This window comes from Manacus candei, unplaced genomic scaffold, assembly GCF_025592945.1.
Source record: "Manacus candei isolate 608988 ecotype Guabito, Panama unplaced genomic scaffold, ASM2559294v1 h1tg000017l, whole genome shotgun sequence".
Classification (NCBI taxonomy): domain Eukaryota; kingdom Metazoa; phylum Chordata; class Aves; order Passeriformes; family Pipridae; genus Manacus; species Manacus candei.
The window spans coordinates 5,597,009-5,619,963 of NW_026138065.1; the positions used below are offsets into that span (position 1 = coordinate 5,597,009).

General features: G+C 37.4%; 1 protein-coding gene across 4 annotated transcripts in view; it reads left to right on the plus strand.

Moving 5' to 3' along the window:
* WDR64 (WD repeat domain 64) overlaps nucleotides 1-22,955 on the plus strand; it is a 77,903-nt gene that overhangs the window by 22,924 nt on the left and 32,024 nt on the right. For all 4 annotated transcript variants that reach the window (XR_007903991.1, XM_051783799.1, XM_051783801.1 and 1 more), the window contains exons 9-14: nucleotides 1,328-1,542; nucleotides 2,040-2,174; nucleotides 4,823-4,902; nucleotides 11,438-11,577; nucleotides 20,115-20,241; nucleotides 22,169-22,317. Coding sequence is in view for 3 of the 4 variants with exons in the window: in XM_051783799.1 (XP_051639759.1) it covers nucleotides 1,328-1,542; nucleotides 2,040-2,174; nucleotides 4,823-4,902; nucleotides 11,438-11,577; nucleotides 20,115-20,241; nucleotides 22,169-22,317 (846 nt within the window). In the remaining variant the exon portion in view is untranslated. The remainder of the gene's footprint in view (nucleotides 1-1,327; nucleotides 1,543-2,039; nucleotides 2,175-4,822; nucleotides 4,903-11,437; nucleotides 11,578-20,114; nucleotides 20,242-22,168; nucleotides 22,318-22,955) is intronic.

Consider the following 22,955-nt stretch of genomic DNA (forward strand, 5'->3'; position numbering starts at 1 on the left):
CCAAAGAATTTATTTTCCATGTGTATCTAATGCATATGTGTGCACCTGTATATCTAATATGTGTGCATTGGTATATAAATATATGTCGGAATCTATTAAGAATCAAGGGACAGGTTTTCCAAGGAGGTAACTTCCTGACTGAAAGAAAATATTTCTTCATGTCCCGTGTTTGTTCAGGATTTTCTAAGAACAAAACCATTTTGATATTGCTAGTGTATGTCCAAACTGTTAAAGTTTTCTTGAATGCCTTATTACAAAATACAATTTTTGTTGACCTATACCTTAGCATTTTCGCATTTTCTGTCTGTTCCTGTGGCTTTTCTCAGAAATTCTGAGTTGGCTGAGATGATGAGGACAAACAAAGTAAATATTTTTAGGATAAAATCAAGTCTTAGGACTTTTTTTTTTTTTTTTGTTCTCAGTGTTGAAAGATTGCTTCCCAAACTCAGACAGGTCAATGTAAGTTCTTTTGTCAATCCAATTGGACTTCTGGGAGGAAGGCTCAGAAATTTATTCTCCAGATTCCCTCCAGTCATTACATCAGTGAGAGCTGCAAATGACCTGTTGCTGAATAGGAACATCTCTTTTTCAAGACCACAGAAATAATATATAGACAGTTCTGTGTCTGTGTTATGTCTCTTTAATGTTTCTGTGCTACATAGACAGCATTGAAGCAGTTAATTCCTATGGCATGGGAACAGTTCCCAGGTTAGGCTGTCAAGGCTGATTTAATCAAATAACAGATGGAGTCAGAAAGTAGAACCAATAAACAGTATAATGCAGATGACCCAAAATCCTATTCCTGTGCCTTCTCAGTCTGGCAAAATACCACAGTGACTTGCAACTGTATTCATTCCTACTATCTCTGTGCTTCAAAAATTGAAACACCTGCCCGCTTGACACTCCTAGGCTGTGTTGATAATTAGGACTCTGATATAATTTCTCCCTGTGTGAATTTGGCTATTTCCAATTTTCTTGTAGACAGCATCTCATTTTGAACAGGAAACTATATATAGTCTTAGCAAATATACCATCCCACTTAGCATGGGGGAGATCCTTCCTAAAATTTGTAATTACTGTTTATTCACTGAAATGGAAAAAGCTACCTGTGAAACAAAGCCTTGCTGAAACCCTTACAGTTTGCTATTAACTCCACTTTGGGATGATCTTCCATGAGTTTCTGATACCAGGAAACAGCTATCATAGGGGGAGCTTGAAAAAACAAAGTCAAGATTTGAATGCTGATGTAACTGGATAAGCATGATAGATTCAGTCAGTTTAAGGACCCTGGTGCAATATCTAATAAACTGTCTCTTATATTCCACAGAATAATGGCTATGTCATCAAACCAATGAAAAACTGTCTGCTCTGTGTTTGCACGGTGACTGCATCAGATCACCTGCCTAAGGACACTATCTTAATGGGAGATGATAAGGGTTATGTTTACCTGCTTACTATGACCAGTGATGACTTTATAATGAAACAATATAAAGCTGAAAAAGAATCACAATTCCGGATCTTGGACTCTGAAAATTTTAACATGTAAGTTGCTTATGATAAAATACTATCAGTCTTGCATTATTTTTTTTTTAATTTGGGTTTTGTCTAGCCTAAATGGAGGATTAATTTCTGTTTATATATTAATCCTATCCAACTAAAGAAAATAATTTTTCAAACTGCAGTAAGTATGATTCACTTGGTTTTATGTGAAGGAAATGCCATCATTTTCAGTGGAAGGTTTTACAAAAGATCTTACAACAGGGAGGATGCAGAATAAAATTCCAGGGGAGAATTTACAATTGCTGTTATCCAGTTGACAAAGGAACAGCTTTATTGTGCCTGATTAGGTGGAAGCGTAATTGTGACTGGAGAAGTGCTCTGCTTCTTTTAAGCTGGAAGAGTGGTTCGGTATCTGCCCTGGATATTAAATGTTAGCACTGTTTGTGTATATAATCTCACTCCAAAAATTCCTGTCCACCTATGAGTATATTACAGTAGGTGCTACTATAGCCTAATAACATTTCCATTTATATCCCTAGTCTTAAACGCAAGCTACATGATGACTGGGTTGGAAGAGTTAAGTATATTTCTGCACTAAAATGTTTTGGATCCTGCTCCTCAGACAGCCTTCGTTCATTTGTTTTGGATGACATAAAGCGACTAGAGGACAACTTGTAAGTATATGACATCTTCTAGAAAAACTTGCTTTATAACTCTGCAAGAGATAAGTTCCCTGAAAGATGCCATCCTGTTGTATTTAAGCTGCCTTTTCTGTAAGCTTTATTAATAAAAACAAAAATACAATTATTTAAATGCTTGAATATTTTTGTTAGCTTTTGATATAGGAGAGGATATATGTACATTACTCACAGCCCTTAAAAATGTTATGTTGACAGTGTTGTCTGCTTCAACTTCTCCTCAGCAGACAAATATTACTTAGAAAATTGTTTTGCTGCATGTATATCATGTATCCATTCATTTATAATTTATATCCAGACAGAAATATATTCAACTTAAGTTTCATTTACAGTTTCAGTTGCACCAGTTTGAGTTACTCACGATTAAACCAGGAACACAATTTGTTCTGAGGACTGTGAAATGGTTTTACTCTGCATCAGGAAAGAGTTTATGGCCTCCTTATTTGTGCCAAGTCCATGCATATGGCCCATAAGTGCTATAGGTGATTCCAAGCCTTTTTAGTCTGTGAATTTGGAAAAGTTTATAGTCCAATTAAATAATAAAAATGTGATTTGATGTAAAAAGGACCTAAAAATAACATACATATAGAACTTTTCATTCAAATATCTAAAAGCATTGTAAATATTAGATCAGGTTCAAAATTCCTCTGTGAGGTATATCCAGAGATTAAAAGATTTTTAAGGCTAGTAGCAACAACTAAGATAATCTATTTTATCTCTTGTATTACTCAGGCCATAAATATTCATGTAGAAATTCTTGAATCAATCCAGTAACTTTAGGTTTTATGAGTATTTCATGTCTGTTGAGGAATGAGGAAAGTGAAATATGAAACACTTATAACTTGTCCAAGGTCACATACTATGTTAGCTGAAAAGCTAAGAAATCCCCTTTGATTTTATTGGGAGCTTTGGAAAAATAGAATTGATTAGAGGAGAAAGAAAACTAAGTCTGCAGAGCCAAAACTATGGTCAAAAGAGTATATACACCACCATACACTGTTTGTAATACAGAACTTTTAACTACAAATATCTTGGTAGGTCTTTTTCATTTCACACTGGCTATAATTGTGTCTGCTATTGCAATAAATGTATATCTGTAAGCAGTTTCACGCAGCAGCTAAATGAAATTATATTGAGACAACTGAAAAATTACACAACTGCTAAAATGAAATTAATAGCCCTAAAAATAGCTATGGATCAAATCACTTTGAAATGTCCATTCCATAAGAAATGATAGTTGAAACATGATTTACTGATTCTAACAAAAGAAATTTCCCCAATTAACTTTGCATCAAGGAATTGTTGTTGTGCTTGAAGAGGGAAGTAGTATATCTTGTCTCCTACGTGACTTATGTGACTTAAGTTTCTTTGTCGATACTGGCTGATGAACAGTTATAATCTTTTCTTGTTAAGTATCTAAAAAGGGAGGCATGGATATGATCACAGAGTGCTTCTGTTGCAAGGCCATGGCTTGGGCAGAACTTCACAGTGCCAGATCAGTGGGAGTAAGGGATTCTGGTATAAAATAGGAATTCATTGATTTAAATGTATGATTAACAGTTCTTCTGAGGTTTTGTCACCTTTTCTTTTTCTATATAGTTGTTTATTAGCTCTTTAATGAATAGTCTCAATACTCTTGAGACTCTTCTGTTAGAGCTCTGGTAAAAAAGCTTTGGTCCCTCTAAGTAATAGTGAGCAGACGGCCTTTTATTTACACCTGCCTAGAAAGAACAAGCTCTTTCATTAATCCTCAAGGTTTCCAGAGTCTTTCTTCAAATGTACTGTCACTCCAATTTACGGTTTTCAATATTAATGGTTACTGTTTAGCCCAGAATAAAGGAACTAATACTTGTTTGGATTTCAAAGAAAAAATTTGAATGTTTTCTCATTTAGTTCTGTATAACTTATTTACACGGGCAGTCATTGTTTCCTGGGAGTGACAGGTGTTAACTATGCTATTACTGATTCCAAAAATCAATAAAATATTCACTCATTATTAGCAACGTATGAAACCTGGAGAGACAAACAAGTTTTTCAAAGGGTGGATTTAGAAGGGTCACTGAGTCAATCTCAGTCTGTGTTGGCTGTTTGCATTCTTGCGCTTTAGCAGTGAACGTAACAGAATAATTCAATGGAGTTTCGGACACTTGTGGTCTCTTCATCCTGTTACACAACACAAAATAGATAATATAAAGACTATGCATTGTGCAGAAGCAACAGAAAAGTAACTGCACACACTTAATGTAACATCTAGACTGCAATACACCTCCACGTCTGAAAGAGGCAAATGCAGTTGCTTTGGTACTTTTCCTCAGTGACGAAATGCTTTAGGCACTCAGACACGTGCACAGGCTTACTTTGGCAGCAGCTACCATTTCAGGAGTCTGCTTCGAGTTTGCCTGTTAAAGAATTCAGGTGTACAAACTGGATATTTACCTCCTTAATAGAAAGTGCACTGTGTTCCTCTTTCATCAATCACTCTGTTATAAATCAATTTTCTTTTAACAGGAGACTGTATACATTATGTACACAGCTATTCTAAACTAGAAAAGTAAGATGGGATAATTGTAGACTGTATTTTCCTTATGTTTTTACATGATTAACTGTTTTATTAATGATTGCAGACCTGTAAGGGAATTTTCTGTCCCTAGAGGAGTCAATGCCTTCACATACTGTGGAAAGGCAAAAGTCATTGTCACTGGAGGTAAGTATTGGGATTTTTTCCAAGAGATTGTGCTGTTGTGAATTTTTTTCCCCAATTAGATAAGATCAAATACAGCTGATATAGTGTCTTAAGAATTTAAATAATGGCTTCTGTCTTAAATTATAGGAAACAGATATCTTGCTTTTAGTTGCTGGGAGGCTTACTCTGAAAAGATATATTTCCTTACAGGAATCTCTCAAAGGCTCTGTCTGGGTTTGATTCAAGTATCCTATATGTAATAAAACAGGAGAAACAGTATGTTGAACTACTCTAAGGTACCTTTCCAAGTCACAATGGTGACTGGCTTAGCCAGGTTATACACATTATTCCTTACAGTATCAGCAGGGCTTCCATCCTGTCACTTTTGGCCATCCTGTCCTATCTTAAGGAATCACATTGGCCCATCTTAATACTTTCCATTGGTCTTCTCTCTGATCATGTTTTCCCAAAGTGTTACTGTTTTTTCTTTCCCCTAAAGCAGACTGCAGAAATAGCACTCTTACATCCATTTCCTGCCTGTTATCCAATAATTTTATGAGCCTTTTACTGCAGTGGTTATATTTGATGTTTCAGAAATATGGCTGAAGGATGGCAGCAGTCTTGTTTTTATATTCTGTTTGACAGGGTGGTGCCCTGGAGTAACATTGATGCTGCCTTTCTACAAGACTTCAGTATGAGGGTTTTGCTTAAAAGTCTGTTAAAAATAGCAATAATACACATAGCAATTCTTACACCTATATTTAACAAGAAGAAAAAAATAGCCAAGGCTCTGCTGTGCAGCCTTGATAATATACACAACAGTAAAATAAACTTGAAAAAAAAAAGAATAGAAAAAGACCTGGACATGGGAAAAAAATGCAATTCATGTTGAATTGTAACAGTATACCAAGGGGAAAGGTCTGACATATCAGAATAAATATCAGACAGTTCTATTGATTTTCTACATGCAAGATTTAAAGGAAAAGCAATATGGCTATGGAAAAGCAATATGGCTATAGAAAAGTTATTAGTGAAAATTCTGAAGTTCAGCCTTGGAGGAGATACTGTTTACATTGATCACCTTGTCACAGAAAGTAATCTGGAGAAATTTACTGATGACATAAAGTAAGGAGGTCCTGTAAAACAAAATGTGACTAGTATTTCCCACAGATAGAACTGGAGGATTTTACTGTAGTAATAAAATCAGGGTGAAGTGTCTGAATGGGACAGAAGTTCAATTACACAGGAAGTAGTAAAAGTTTCTTTTACACACTGAAAATTCTTCTTACAGAAATAGGCAGAAGAGAAAAATCTGGATAAACTTCCTAAGAAAATAAGAGGTAGGCCAGGCCAAAGGTCTGCCTAACCCACTCTCCCCTCTTTGTCAATGACCGGTAGTAAATACTTGTGGCAGAGCATAGGAATAGGACAATCATGCAGCAATACTTACCCTAGGTACATGTGTTAGTTGAAATATCTGTTCTGCAGGTAACAAAGAATTAACTTCTCTGAATGTGACACTAGTGAAACCTCTTGTTGTATTGGAAGGCACTGTATGGTTGATATGAACCACTTTTGAGAAAGATTAGTTGAATATGGAAAAAGGGCGGGAAAAACATATCACATAGAGACTAAAACCATTGTGCAGAGATTAAAGTATATTTTCTGTAACCTAGCAAAGTGAAAATTAACAAGGATGACATTTTATCATCAATTAACATTGATGTCTATTAGAGCAAAAATCAGAGCAGTGATCTTCTGGAAGTGTCTTTGGAGTAGTGACAGTTGCAGAAGGAAATATTCTCATCAGTTTAAAATAGAGCTTGACATTTTTGAAATGTATTTGTCTGTGATGTTTGGAGGATACAGGTCTTGAGAGATCCATCTAATAAAGCCTTCAAAAGCTGAGGTTGAGAATTCTGTGCTCTGTTAATAGAATACACTGCTCACAATGGCACAGCACACTGTCAGGCTAGAGCACACTATGTTTGCCTCTGTATCTTAAAAGCCACCCCTCTCTTTTGACTGGATGAGAAACACACATTGATGATCCAGTTAATGAGATAATTAAACTTTTTAAAAATAATCATCATCATCATGGCCAGGCTTCACGAACAAAGATTTGGGAAGGGCTCTACTCACGTTTGTTACAAGCACACTGGTGGCTGAAAAGGCCAATACAAGACAGGCATGTCCAGTTGCAAAAGGCACAGCAGAAAGACTCCTTAGGTGGTAAATTCTGCAGGGCACAAATCTTTCTGCATTGTCTTTTCTCCTCAGGAGTGGTCCCGCGTGCTTTCTCAAAGGCATCAGCAGCGTTATAGATGGTGTGTCTCCAGACTTCCCGATTGGAGGCCAGAGTAGACCAGTTATGTTGATCAATATGGCCAAGGCTGAGATGCTGTTTCAGGGAGTCCTTGCATCTTCTCTTCGGGGCTCCTCTTGTGCCACAGCCAGTGGCAAGTTCACCATAAAGCAGGATCTTAGGGAGGCGGTGGTCCTTCATCCTTGAGACGTGCCCTGCCCAACACAGCTGTGTTCTCAGCAACATGGCTTCAATACTTGTGATTGCTGCTTGTTCTAGAACAGATGTATTGGTCACATAATCTGACTGGTGGATGTTTAGGATTGCACGGAGTCAGAGTTGATGGAAGTGCCTACAATTTTATCTGTTATATACCCTAAAAATCAAAGACCAGAACAGATAAATAATTCAGGAATCATAACATATAGATTCCTTGGTGACATGTGCGAACGTTTGTTAAAGCTGTGTTTATATGTCATGTTCAGCAATTAAAATAAAAGAAAAATCCAACCTTTGATTGCAGGCTAACTTCTAAAGTATTTAGCTGGGACAAACCTGCTAACCGTTTTACTAAGACCAAACAATGTTATTTAGCTAGGTGTTTATAGCACAAATGATATGCTACATACTGTGATATATTATTACAGTGACTATTTAAAAAGTCATATTTTAACACCTTTATGCTTCCATCATTTATTTAGGTTTCTTTAATTATGCTCATGAGTTTGTCAGTAATGTGACACAACCTACTTTTGTCTTCCAGATATTTGACATTTATAATACTGAATAAAATAAAAGCAAACCTGGTACTGAGTTCATTTTTTTCTTCTAAAAGCTAGACTTTAAGCAGGAACATTATAAAAGCCTCATAGTGGTCTAAAATATGAAGCCCACAGTAGTTTAAAATAACTTCTCTGTGTAGCATTTTGCATTAATATTATGTTGAATAGTAAAGTGACATGGTTTTCTTCTTATTCTGGATTCAATTCCAGCTATGTCTTAATCATCACCTGTGGCAACAACTGCAGTTAAAATCAAATTAGGTATGCATATAAAAGCAGGAGATGATTGGTTTTAAATTATACATCAACTTCTAACCCTATTAGTTCTTCAAATCTAGCTATTGTTTTCCTGTGAGCAATGAAGCAGAATTAAAACTAGTGATTTCTAAATCTAGCAGTAACAGAGTAAGACTGGTAAAACTGATTCTGTGCTTGTTCTGTATCCTTTTTGAATTTCTGGAATAAGTGAAGTACATTTTCAGGAATTCCCAGAAATCCTAGTTAGAGAGATCACATCCCAGAACTCCTCTAGCATTAGCTTTCAGAAGCATAGCAAACTCTTTTCTATGATGCAGTCTAAATTTAAGAAGAACATATGAAGACAGACAAGGCAGCACAAAGGAAAAAAAACTTAAATTTTTGTCAGTATGATAAACATTTGAATTTGTGTTAGTTTACCAGATGTCTAAGTCTTCTGAAAAGGTTTTGCACACATTATAAGGCAAGATTATTTAAAAGACAGACTTGAAGGAATAACAAGTTGTTTTAACAGATAAGGGATTCTTCTGCCTGGATGTAGCAACTTAGAAAGAAACCAAGCATTATATTTTTATTTTCTGATCTATCAGAGGATGCCAAGCTAAGCCTAATATTCTCCATTCAAAAATGTTATTGTTCTCAAGTGGGTTTCAACACCACTGAAATGCAGACATCTCAGCAGACTTGTAATACCACACAAATTACAAAACTGCAAGCAAGAGAGACAGTTTGACAAAGAAGTTTTCGAAGAAGGTATTGGAGTCCATACCATATAGCTAGAATAGAGCTGTGGTTGTAGAATCTGACTTTTCAAAACCCTAAACATCTGCTTTTATAGTTATTCATCGTGGAAGAGACTACATTGAACTAAGGACATTTTGTTTCAAATCATTGATTTCACAAAATGTTAAAAAATTGCTGTTGGATATGTAGACAGATAATCTTCTTCAAGCTTTTCTTGGATGTGTTTAGTACCCACGTTTTCTGTATCAGGATTCTGAATCCTTGAGGTATATTTGGAGTACAGAGTGAATAAATGTTCCAGGAAATGTTCCAGTGAAGCAGTGAATGTTAGGGCAAATCTGGCATTAGTCCAGGAAGAGGGAAAAGAGCAAATCTACTATAACAAAATCTACCATTATCTTCACATCAGTGAAAGGAACTAAAATGAATCCACTCTTTAACGTGAAAAGCAAACAGTATTTTTAATCTAGGGAGAGGTTTTCTTTCCTAATGTCACTTGTTTTTTCTTGTTAATATCTCAAGGAAATAACATATATAAGTGATTCTACTCTTAAACTCTCTGTGCCACAATTAAAGGGCAATTGTCTGCCCTTTCAATCATCTGCCCATCACTTCAGGAATATAAAGAACAGAGCAATTAGGAAGACTAAGAAAGATTCCATTCCTCAAAAGCACAGCAAGCAGGGAGTCAAGTTGATCAGATATTGTCAACAGCTCCTACCTTGTTCACCATCATCCTATTACATGATAGTTTGCATCTGGAGTTGCTAGCAGGGATGTTGTTGGAGCAATGTCTGTTTGCTCTGACGTTATAATTGATTGTATCAATCTCACTGAAGGCTTCTGTCTGCTGTATTTTGTGTCCTCCTGTTGACTCCATGGAAGGTTTGCAAGCTGAGTTTTACTCCCATGGACTTCTTTCTCACTAATGTATACTGACCTGGTCACGAGGGTTCTGCTAACTTGCAGAATATGTCTAGGATGGCCCAAGGCAACATCTGAGGAGGTGAGAAGGGACCTACTGTGTTCTGCAATTTCCCCATCAAAAAGAGCTTCATAAACCATTTGTGCAGTTATAACCCATTTAAGCTACTTCCTGCCATGCTTATAGCATATACAGATTATCTGAGGTATTTTTGCCTGAAGATCACCCCGAAAAAGAAACTGGTTCCCCCTGAAGTTACAGCCAGTCAGCTACTTAGCCATGGCTCTCCTTTCCTCTGCAGTTCTCCCTCCATCGTGCTGGTACAGCTGTTTGCATGTTTGAATTCTCAGTGACACTTGTGAAATGAGCTGGCAAAAACCAAAATAAATTTCTGTTGCAGCTATTTTTTGAGTAGATTATTCTTCCAGTGACCCTCTCTCATTTAGAGAGAAGGCACATAAACAGGGGAATCAATTTAACTGAGGGAACAGTATTGTTTAATGGAGAAAAAGGGAAATAGAGTGCTCCTAAATGAGTCCCATGTTGCTGTATCAAGAAGGAAAAGAATAGATTTCTGGAGAGAGATGGAGGGGCTGACTAATGACAGTAGGTTGAACAAGCTTAAGGATGTTTATTAACAAAACTGAGCTGAGCATTTTAGTCTTGAAGTTGGATGAATATTCTCTTGGGGCATGTACTTCCTAGTCTATGTTTTTTTTGCTTTTTGTCCTTCAATTTAAGCCAAGGGAAAACTGGAACTCAAACCGAAGTCTAGATAAAATGTGGCTGTTTCTTTTACTATGTGTCAAAATAGAGTGTTCAGCTAACTACATGCAATTTGTACAATTGCAATATTTACCAGGAATTGAAAGTAAAAATATAAATTAATTAATCTGAAATTTAAACTGGGCTCATGTTCTCTTAAAACTCCTGCAAAAAATATTAAATACTTCAGCGCACTAGGTACAACTGTGTTTATAGTTGTATATGTAAACCCAGGAGTATACTAATACATTTTTAACATCTTTCTGTTAAAGACAGACTCAATCGTCACTGATTACTGTTTCCTATCTGCCCTCAACTTCCATGCCCATTTGCCTTCCTTTCTGCATGCTCATCTTCTTCCATAGAGGTGTTTATCCCTTCTTGTTCTGGCTAAGTGGACACAAAAATTATTTTGACATTTTTCTAAATTACATTTTTAAAGGAAAAAAACCTGAGCCCCAGTTCTATTTCTATTAAAGTATTCTGCTCCTATGAGACTAGTCCATGTAGTCCCATTTAGTGTCCCTGCTATGCCTCTATCAAAATAAAAAGGCTTTGAAAGGCTGATGTGTTTTTATTACGTTTGGGGATAAGCAATGAAACATAAGCTGGAATCCAGCCCCTAGAGTGAAAAATTCACATCATTATATGAGAGTAGCCTACATGAATGAAAGCAAAGACTAATCGACAACAACCTCTCCATTACAAAGCTTATTTGTAATTCCAGTGACTATTCTGTCTTTCTGACTATATGTATTTTATTTTTTTTTCCTTCAGGTAATGACAGAGTCCTCCGTTTGTGGAATCCTGCTGTTAATATTAGGCCTACAGGGAAGCTATTTGGACACAAACATAGTGTTGTGGAAATTGTGACCAATGAAAAAGATCAACATGTCATCAGCCTTTCCAGTGCAAAGGTAAAACACTTTTCTGAACCTCATGGAAGTAGGGCTGGAAGAAGAATCCAGGGAACCACAGGCCTGTCAGCCTTACCTCAGTGCCCAGCAAAGTTATGGAACAGATCATCTTGAGGGCAATCACACAGCACATACAGGACAACCAAGGGATCAGGCCCAGCCAGCATGGGTTTAGGAAAGGCACATCCTGCTTGACCTGCCTGATCTCCTTTTATGACCAGGTGACTCACCTAGTGGATGAAGCAGTGGATGTAGTCTACCTGGACTTCAGCAAAGCTTTTGATACTGTCTCCCATGGCATTCTCCTGGAAAAGCTGGCAGCTCATGGCTTGGACAGGTGCACTCCTGGTTGGGTTAAGAACTGGCTGGATGGCCAGGCCCAGAGAGTGGTGGTTCTTTATCTTTCAGATTGTGAAGACCTTAAGAGATAACAGTGTGCATAGGTGCAGTTACCACTGTAGTCCACTACCATGTCTTTTTCTTCAGCCCTTCAGTTAAGTGAATTTACTAGATCTGAAATATTGATGTGTTCCTAATCATAGGAACATGCTCAAAATCTTGTGCTGAGATTTCCCACAACCACAATTATCGTTAAATTATATGCCACAGACCAAAAGGAACCACATTCATCACAACTACGCTTACAGTCTGTCTGTCTTGACTTATGTTTTGCTTGAAAATATTTCCAAAAAGTAATTACTGTTAAATTTGTCTGAACCTATTAACTCATCCTTTGTGTCGATGCACCAAAATACGGAGTCAGGTTTTTGCATAATATATAGGCTCTTCACTAAAGTGCCAGCATATTGCAGTCATAGATTGGGTTATTGGCATAAAAGTAGAAGTGTATGTATATAATTGTAAATACAAATGTATATAACTCTTTGGTTGGAATTATTCTGCAGAAGCCACTAAAGCAATTTTCAGGAAACATGTTTTCCAAGATAGCTGCAACAGCTTATTCTCTCAATTTATAATTGAAATTTCATTTGAGAGTTATAAAAAGAGGAATGTATCTCCCACTATTTTACACCTTTTTGCTTAGGTCTGGGGGAGTACAGAGTAAAATAATATGGCTTATTCAAGCACTAAAGCAACATTTTTTTATTGATGAGAAATGCTAGTAGAATATGTAAGTCCTGTAAGAAGTGCCACCTTTGGACTCAAAATTACAGCTAGGATGTAATTTCAGATGCTTCAGGATACACTAGACAGACAATGAACTATGACATGAATTGGATGTTTCAAGCCAGACAAGGCAAGACCTGTGTAAAGGTATTTGATCTGTCTGGTTATTACACTGGCACTACAGCATTTTTCTACAAATACCAATACTCTATGTTCGTAGAAATGGCTATACTTTTTTTTAATGGGCACAGTCAACTGAAGAATTACTTTTACAGAGTGTATGCTAATATGAGAACAATCTGTGGGTTAGAGACATAAAGAAAACTGACCTGATGCTCCAACTCAGATAGAAGAATGCTACATAGGGACTCTCTGCTGTATTTATTTTTTCATCTCCTTCCTGTCACTCTTCCCTTCATTGCCCTCTATATTTTCTATTATTAGTTTTCTCCTTCTTACTTTTGTCCTGCATCATGAAGCATTTATTGCTCCATTTTTTAAATATAACAGAACTGTTTGAGTGCATTCAGGAAGCACTGAGGGAAAAAAAGCACTTGTAGGGACAGGGGCTATTAAACCTGGAGATGTGGCAGGAAGAAGGCCATTATCTGAAAGATGATCTTACAGTCTGTGGAAACAATAAGGTTAAGGCTAATGGCAGAGCCCAGACCTGACTGTATAGCCCTTGTGCTGAAGGGCGGTGAAGCAGTGGTAACCACTCTCTCTCACTTAGTGCAGGCTGAAAATCCACAACTAGAACAGTAGAGGCTACAACTTCATGTCTTGCCTACTTGAGTTGTTAATGGAAGTCAGAAAGCCAAAATTTGCTACACCAGTTTTTTCATTGATTTTACTACAAAATCTTCAGTGATGTGTTTGGTTGAATTAGGCTACATAAGAGAGTCAGGTGAGCAAGATTTGAGCTTACAGTCGTCAATTCATAAAAACAAACAGTTTTGTTTAAAGATCAGTAGGGCTAATGTAAGGAATATATTCCCAGCCTTTATACCACCGTACGGTATCATTTGTTAACAGCACAAAGCCTTTGTTTTAAATCAGCAAAGGGAATGTTCTTTGTTTTTTTTCTTTTTAGAAGTAATTTCATTTCTGGGAGCTAAACTGAAAGAGCAATACACACCTTTACATATGGCAGGAGAGTAGTGCAGTAAACAGGGATTTCTCACATCTCCTTTCTGGGGCATGTGAAGTTATCATTCCATTCATAATTTCTTCAAAATTTCATGCAGCCAACATAATGCAACCACATAAACACTTCCCTGCTAAAATTGGCCATCCAAAATTACTCTGTTATAACTATGTTAGCTTTATTCTTACAGAACTCAAGGGCAGATTTTTAGCATTTCAGAGAAGATAAAGGAAAGTAAGATATGTTATTAATTTTTGTGTTTTCTGACTTTCGCAAATTAACTCAAACCTTAATGTTATCAGTCTCCAGTCCTCTCTCCCAGATCTGCTTAATGGCAAACTGGCTGTTCAATATCCCAGTGGGAAGTCACGTGTATTTTGTTTGTCTGGAACTGAGTAGGTGATTGTATCAATGCCGGTTAGTGTGGATGTTTGTCTAACTTGTTTTGAAAGCACCTGACATTGTTTTAAGGATATATTTATAGTACAGTCATTTGTCTTCCTGAAAAATGAAAGCAGCTCAGCTGGAAGCACAATGCTTAATTTATGTGAAGCCATTGCTAATCATGGCTGTTACTGGAATGTACTGTATATCAACAATATTAAATTTAATTTAGATAATTTGAAAAAGAGGTATTCAGGAAATCTCTTCCAGTCATTCTTCACAAAAATTATATGGCAACATCTATAAAAGGTACATTTTTTGTATACTGCTTTGAAAGCTAAAGTTGCCTTGCTGCTGTACTTTCATTCTCTTTGGTTTATTTGTTTCTCCCAAATATTAAGAATTTTATTCTCCTCTTATATTGCATAATCCTTCAAGAAAATTTAATATTCTTCAGAATTTTCATGTAACTTACTCAATTTTCTGTTAATTCCTCTCCCATTTCCCTTAATTCAAGTTACTTTGTGTCTTGGGTAGTCTTTAAAAAAACCCTACATAATTAGCCTATGGAAGTCTCAAGGGATATCTCATTAATGTATATAAATATCGGGAGGGAGGGTGTAAAGAAGATGGTACCAGGATCTTTTCAGAGGCTCCCAATGACAGGACCAGAGGCAATGAAAAATGATACACAAGAGATTCTGTCTGAACATCAGGAAACACTTCTTTTACTGTGAGGGAGACCAAGCACTGGCATAGGATTCCCAGAGTGGTTGTGGAATCTCTGTCCTTGGAGATATTTTAAATCCATCTGCACATGGCCCTGCTCTATGTGGCCTCACTTGAACAATGGAGTTAGACAAGGTGACCTCCAGAGGTCTCTTCCAACCTCAGCTGTTCTGTACTTCAAAAGCTATGTCTAAGGTGAGAGAATCATTCTAAGACTGGCTGGAGATTGACAGGAGGAACCTGACTGTTTTATAGGTCTTCTGATCCAGGTGTTCATGGGCAGCCACCTCTCTGTCCTACACTTCTTGCTTCCTCTTTGTGACCCCCACACCATCTAAATGTCCACTGAAACTGTTCTACAGAAGTGTTGAGTATTATTTTATCTTTGCATTAGTGGTCAGCTATACCTATTGTCAGCACACCACACACAGAGTACAGAGACAGACATACAGAACCTTTACACACTCTCAATCGCAGCGCCCAGTAAATATTCTTCACACTCATTACTATGCAATTAGACTACTGCATATAACAGTTTGATTTCTCTCCAGGATCCATTCATGTTTGGGAAAAGGAAACTACCTTTATATATTGCCAGGTTAATTATACTGTCTGATGAAGTGATTTGAAATGCTCATAATTTTGAACTTTGCCAAATTGCTATCTCTATAAGGCACTAGTTATAGTACCATTCTACTGCACCACATTGCATTAATGTGCTTACAGCTAAATCCTCTTTGCCTTAACCTCACAAATAATCCCATTGACATTAATTTGTTCCTAAGTCTTCTTACTATTACAGGGAGTTGTAGCACTTTGCAGGATCACCTTCAGGGATCACAAGACACACATCAGCACTCTCTGCAGATAACTTAGTCTATTAAATAACTCGGCAAGCAGAACTGCATTTTGACATTCATGCCTGGTGATTTTTGTCTTTAAGGGATAAAGTGTTCTGTATGAATTTGTAAATTTTTTCGCTTAGACCATGGAGCCTTCAATGACCCCATCAAACAGTTGAACAATATAGCAAATAGGGGCATATAAACTAAACACTTCAACAGAAAATCATCTTTAATTATTGCTTGTTCTTCCTGTCTATGCCTACAGTGAATGCTCTGGCTAATGCAACTTCTTTCTGCCCCAAGAGTGTTTGGATTTTGGATTTTCCTGCATAAGTGTTTTTTTTTCATAAGTTCTTTTAAAGACTTGCAGCATCACCATTCGGTGATTGAGGAAAGCTGACTTTTTCAAAAAACAAATATTCCTTAACTTACAAAAAGTATCAGCATGATGTGAGAGTTTGGAAGCACTAAAAGTGCGCTACTGTTTTCTTTCAAGAGTTGTTGAGATATTTTATGCAGAACAGTGTTTTAAATTCACTTTCTTATTCTTAGCTAGCAGTAATTTGAAGGGATTATGTTTTGACGGGGGAAGAGGGAGGGGCAAAACCTGAAATTCTTTAGTCCTTCCCTATCTCAGTTAATTACAGATAGAAAGGAGAACAAGAGGAATTTCTTCTTCCAAAATCAAAGCGTATTTCCACAGTGGCATCCTCATAACAACCCAGCAGGAGATAAGTGTTCCTGAGCCTAAACTTTATTGTACTAAGACTATATACAAGATTTATTTACCAATTTTTTTCTGGGCCTATTTGCCATCTTTTTTCCATTTCCCTCTTCATGTTTTAGTTGTTAAGATGAATCTTTTGCTCTCTGTCTACCTCTGTGAGTGGATTAAGAAAATTAGAAGAGAGGTGTGTTGCTGGTTTTACATGCTCATAAAAGATAGGCTTTAAAGCTGATGGAAAAAATATCTCAGGCTTCTTTTCTATGTTATGAGTTTTAGGGCTTAAAGGAAGGTGGTTCTCAAAAGAAAAGTGTTTATGAATGCAAATATACACATTTAAATTTTTTAAGGGATCTCAGAAGGCTTTGGCAAGAACCCCCACTAAATTCTGGAGGGATTTGGTTCCCAATTTCTATTAGTGTCTGTGGAAATTCCATCTGTAACTACATGGTTTTGCCACTGGGTTCAAAAATGAACGACACAAGAACATCCCAGACCAGAGGGAACTGATCCAGACTGTAGTCCTGGAGAGAGTGACAGCATAGTTTGCTGAGGCTGTTGCAGCAGAGATAGGAAAGAGATGCCATGTGCATCCACTGAGTGCCAGCGCATCCACTGACTGTGGGAAGAAGGCTGTCCACAGTGTGGGAAGACAGGCAAGAATCCCTGCTCTGTTAACTCTTAAAAGGTCTATCTGTGGGTCAAGGCCAATTCTGCTAACAACTAAACCAAACCAAGTTTTTCATTAATGTAATCCACTGTTGTAGATATAATGTTGCTGGAAGTACAGCTCAAATTTTCCTGTAAGGTGGAAACAGTGGGTTGTTTCCAAAAGCACTTGAAGCTCTTTCTTTCCACACTCCTTCTCCTCCCTAATATGTTTTGTTTGCTTGTATATAGTCTATTTTTTTTATTTCAGAAGACACAGTATTGAAGCATTTTGCCATAAAGAATATGTTTTCAGAGGTCTTCAGGAATTCCTGGTGTTTCTCAGGCTGCTGTGGGACATTCTTCAATAAATAAGTAGGACAGTAAAGTTACTGTCAGTGAAATAGTCAGGCAACTCCCCCCAGTCACCTCCTAATTTCTAAATTAGCATGCCTTTTGTTGCCTCTCTTCATGCATGAATTCCTGCACAGTCATATGGGCTGATGCAGATGAACAGCAGTGACATTGTATCTCAGGGCCATGCTGGTGACTCCTTGTGTGGGAGTTACTCATGTGGAACACTGGTTTATGTAATCTCTCCATCCCTGCCCATGGGCTGGGAAAAGAAGGCAGCCATAAGGAAGGGAAGAGATTTATGAATGCTGTGATGTGTCTAGGTTTTTGTTGTCACTCTAAATAACTGCATTTTCTTAATGTGGTACTGGCATTAACAGCTGAACAAGCAGCAATAAATAGCGCAAGAGGCTCTTACTTATATTCATTTGTGCTGTTAAAACACCTTCTTTTCTTATTGCTTAGATAAAACATCAAATCCATATTTACTTACTGACCAATTTAACTCTAATAGTCCATGAGACTATTAGAATTGTCTTCACTTTTGTTTTGTGTAACTTCACTAGCTCTATAGCAGATCTGGGAGACGTTTATGGAAAGGTGTTATATCTCTGTTCAGTGATTTATGATTTTCACCTGACTGTAATATCTCCATAGATACTTACTTCTGATTAATCTTCAGCTCTTACACCTGTTTTTACATGCTCTAATAGTGAGTGTACCAGAATTGAGCTTGGTGATCCACCTACAATATTGCCCTAACTTTCTCAACTTTCATCACCGATTCGTTTTCTGGTTTTTGCTGTTCTACTCTCAGCTGGATGAACAGCTCCGTAATTTTTTTCTGTTCAAATGGATTTCCTTTTTCAAGTCTTCTCAATGCCTGTTTTACTTTTTGTGTGCTTTAGAAATTGCACGTCTGAGTGAACTCCTGAAATGTAATCACAAGTTGATCAGAGAAATGTGATGGACGTGATTCTTTTGACTCAGTACTCTCTCAGAGAAAATTTAATCTCAGTGAGAAGTTATTCAGAGTCCTTTTTGAGTTTTCCTGAAAACAAACAAAATATTAAGGAGAAATTTTCTTCTACTTAACATTCTTAAACACTCATGCATGAATTGCCAAAGTTGCTCTGTTTAAGCACTGATTGACGTATCTGTTTCTACCCTTCCTTTTCTGAATTTTGCTGGATCCACTGTAACATCCTTTAAAATCAGATTATGACTTTTGTCAATGCCCACAACATTCAGAATATTGATAAAAGCATTGTACCAACACATGTCTTCTGTTAAAATCCCAATTAAAAGTGCAGCCCCCAGCATAATCGAATGAATACAAACAACTTGCACAAATGCCTGTATAAAAGTCTCCACAGTTTTAGCAAGTAAATAAGAATTGCAGGCAGATGTGATGACAGAATAACTTCTGAGAGCATAGTAGGGTTATTGTGCAGGGAAATACACCACACTGAAAGCCATGGGATCTGAGAAATTAAATCATGGATTCTTGCAATGTTACAGAATCACAGAATATGCTGAGTTGGAAGGGACCCACAAGGACTATCAAATCCAACCCTTAACCCTGCACAGGACCATCCCTCAGAGTCAAACCATGTGTTTCAGAGTACCATCCAAACACTTGAACTCTGGCAGGCTTGGTGCTGTGACCACTTCCCTGGAGAGCCTGTTCCAGTGCCCAGCCACCCTCTGGGTGAAGAACTTTTTTCTGATATCCAACCTAAACCTCCCCTGACACAACTTCAGGCCATTCCCTAGGGTCCTGTCACTGGTCACCACAGCAAAGAGCTCAGTGCCTGCCCCTCCTCTTCCCCTCATGAGAAAGTTGTAGACTTGAGAGCAGTTTGCATGGGATAGCAGTAAGTTCAACGCAGCTTTTGAACAGGAAGGATGAATAAGTGCTGCTAACATATGATTATTGATGAGCAATTCGAGCGTTTAAAGCAGGTGCTGTGTTTTCTGTTGAAACTGAAAGTGAGAACCAATACATCTAATCCCTCTAGTGCTTCTCAGAGGATGGTACCCTGACTGTAACTGGTAGCATTTTCCTATGGAGAACGCAAGAATTTTAGATGCATAAAAATGATACTTCTGCAATGTGTCCTGATCCTGATTTTCTTCAACATCTGCTGTCAGTTAAAAGTTTCAGGAATTTCTTTATCCAGAACCCTCTGAAATTTATCTGCGTACTGTTGCACACCATTTCATAGTTCAGTTCAAATATAAGTTTTTAAACAACTGGCATTTACCTGTATGTGACTGAAAATTATGACGCAATGGAGACATCTTGTCATTAAGGAGTAGAACCAACTCTCATGAGATCTGGTTCTCCTGTGGACTTATCAGGCCAAGATTACAAAATTCAGACTTTCTGTGCCTTTTATGCTTAGTAGAATGGGTAAAGAGATATCTCTGATATTTGTATTGCTTATTTTGGGATGCTTAACATTGTGATTTATATTGGAAACTATAATATTACTGTCATAGAAACAAAATGTAGTTGACAATCCAATCAGGATACAGAACTAGCTTTTCTCTTCTCTTCTCTCTTGTCCTCTAGGTTTTTAGAGTGTGGGATATACAAACTCTTGCACCGCTGCAGGTCTTCCATGATAATCAAGTGAGTCCTGAAGAGTTGGATACCTTTCCCATGGTATTTGACAACGATCACGGCATACTTATCACTGGTATGTTATTGCAGCTGATGTATGAGAGCATGACCCTTCTCCTAGAATGCAATTTCTTTTATGGTGATTTCCTTTATGATTGCATACAACTGAATTTGAGTTCAGGAATAGAGTATATGAGAATATATAGAATACTGAGAGGCAAGGGTATTTGCCCAATAAGATCATTTTCAAGTGGGTTATATCTGGTGTTAATTTCAATATCAAAATATGCATGAAAATATGCAGCATAGGAATTAAATGCAAGAACCAAAGGAAATAAGAAAGGCTTCTCTGAAGGCGAGGTGAGCCTCCCATAGCAAAATTAAACTACAGATATTGTTCTATAGACTTGTAATTTCTTGAAAGCTACTAAGCTGCTGATCTTCCCCTAACAATTCCTCTAGCACACTCCTCCTCCCATTTGGAGGTCAAAACAGCAACATAAAGTCTCTATGGAGCCCTCACAAGTATATTCAAACTCCTTATTTAACTCAGTAGCTACAGACAGCCCCATAATCTGTGGTGTCAACAGACGTACTGCTCGACTGATGAGGAATAAAATATTGTGGGAACTCAATCTGAGTTCTGTGGGACTCAGATAAAATATTGTGGGAACTCAATTTTGGACTCTGTTTGCTGACTCTGTAGCAGGGAGCCTGGAATCTCTGAGGGACCAGACCTTATTAGTTGTCACTAAGGATGTTAGTCTTCTGTATCTAAGACAGAGACTCTTGAAACCAGAAGGGTTTGTCTGCCCCAGAGATGTAGTCACTAAAAAAAAACCAGCTTTGAGCTTCTTCTGGGACTATAGAGGCCTAAGTCTTACCAGGAAAATAAGGTAGTTGTCTTTGGAGACAGATTTTTCTGTTCTTGGATTAGAAACAAGGCACAAAGCTTGCAAAGCTTGTCAAATCTCAGATGAATGCGAAACATTTTATTTTCAGTGAACTGGTAGTTTCTGCTGAATCTTTTGATTATTAAAGGACACAGATACTATCTTTAGTTCAAATTTAAGTTAGTGAGATTTTCAAGGCTTAGTAATGTAGAGAATATAAACAGATCAATCCTTGACAAAACGAGGTAACTTTGCCCTTGTAAATAATTAATTATCATCGATATGTACCTGGCTCTACAGAGGAGATCTTCACTTAGTAGTTCAATAACATCCATAAATCACGGCTCACCTTCATGCTTCATTTGAATTTTGCCATAGCTTTCCTTCTGTGCCTTTTCCAAGCTGCTGGCCTCTGTGCCTGGATTTACACCAGGGATTAGGCAATTTCATCCTTTGCTGTGTACTCACTGCAACTCCTCTGCTGGTAGATCAGCAGTGATACTGCATGTGCATTCTGGCTTAAGAGTATTGTACAGACCTTGTCCTTACTTTTGTCTTGTTGTTCCCATCTGCTTCTGTCTTTGCAACTCTTCTAATCCAAGAACACTGGAAGGTGTCTGGAAAACACCATTCAGACTCGCAGTGCTGTATAAAGGAAGGTACGGGAAAGATGTCATCATTCCCTGCAGATAGAATTGCCTTGTCTGTAAGAACAAAGCAGATACCAGAATTTATTTTAGTGATAAATCTCACAGTTAGATTTTTATTTATTTGGATTCATTCTATTCCATGCCAACCAACTCTGGGACTAGGGGATTTATGAGTCCTAGTAATTTGCGGTCAGAGAATCAATCCTATCAAAGGTGGGCAGATGGTTGTTGAAGGTAGGTAAATACTTAGCCATTGTTTCACTGGTGCTTTGTGAGGAGCATGTGTGAATGTTTTCTGCTTCAGAGAACAGGTATTCTCAAGAAACAGAAAATATTCCTTATCCTCTTCAGAAGAACGCAAATGAACCCTATGGTTTACATAAAATCCTTTTATGTCCAGGGAAAGTAACTGATACTGTGGACAAAATATATATATTCTCACTTCTCTCACCCTGTGCAGGTTCAGATGTCATTGATATTTATCCCCTAGCTAACGTGATAGAAGATACAAGACAGCTGCCACAAACACATGAGAAAAGCATCAATGCTCTGATTTACAACAGGACTCTTCACCAGCTTCTCACCATTTGCACTGAGTCAATACTGAAGGTAAGTTGTCACCATTTATACTGAAAAATAAAAGTCTCAGCTTTTTTGTTTCAAATAATTTATTGGGCAATCTGATAAGTTATTAGTGTTTATTATTCTAAGAGTTGGTTTTGTGGCTATTTTTTACTTCCAGGGAAGTGGTAGCCATGATAAACCCTATTTGGGTTCAGAAGATCCAACTTTTCTTTTTAACAGTGTGACAGTGATCATCAGAGGTATCAAGAACCTGTAGTTTTCATCAGCTGTTGGTAGGTTAGATGGCAAGATTTGTAGGGAGAGGTAGCATCTTTTATTGGGCCAGCTGGTGATGTGTGCCATTCCTGAGGAAAAAAGCTGGTTTGTGTATAGGCTTGTTCAGTTTATACAATCAGTAAAGATGTTATTTCTCACTGTAAACCCTACCTTCCCTAGACCACAATGGCTACACAATTACAATTACAAGATAGTTTGGGGTATTTGGTGCTGCAGAAAATCAGATCCAGACACTGCATATGAAATCAGTGGTACTTCATAAATCCAGTTGAATCTGAGCTATCCCACTACAGCAACCAACTTTTTAAGGCATTGCTTAAATTTTTAAAAGAATTAGATAATGACCAGAGATAGTTCCTACATTTTTGGAACGAATGTTTATGTAA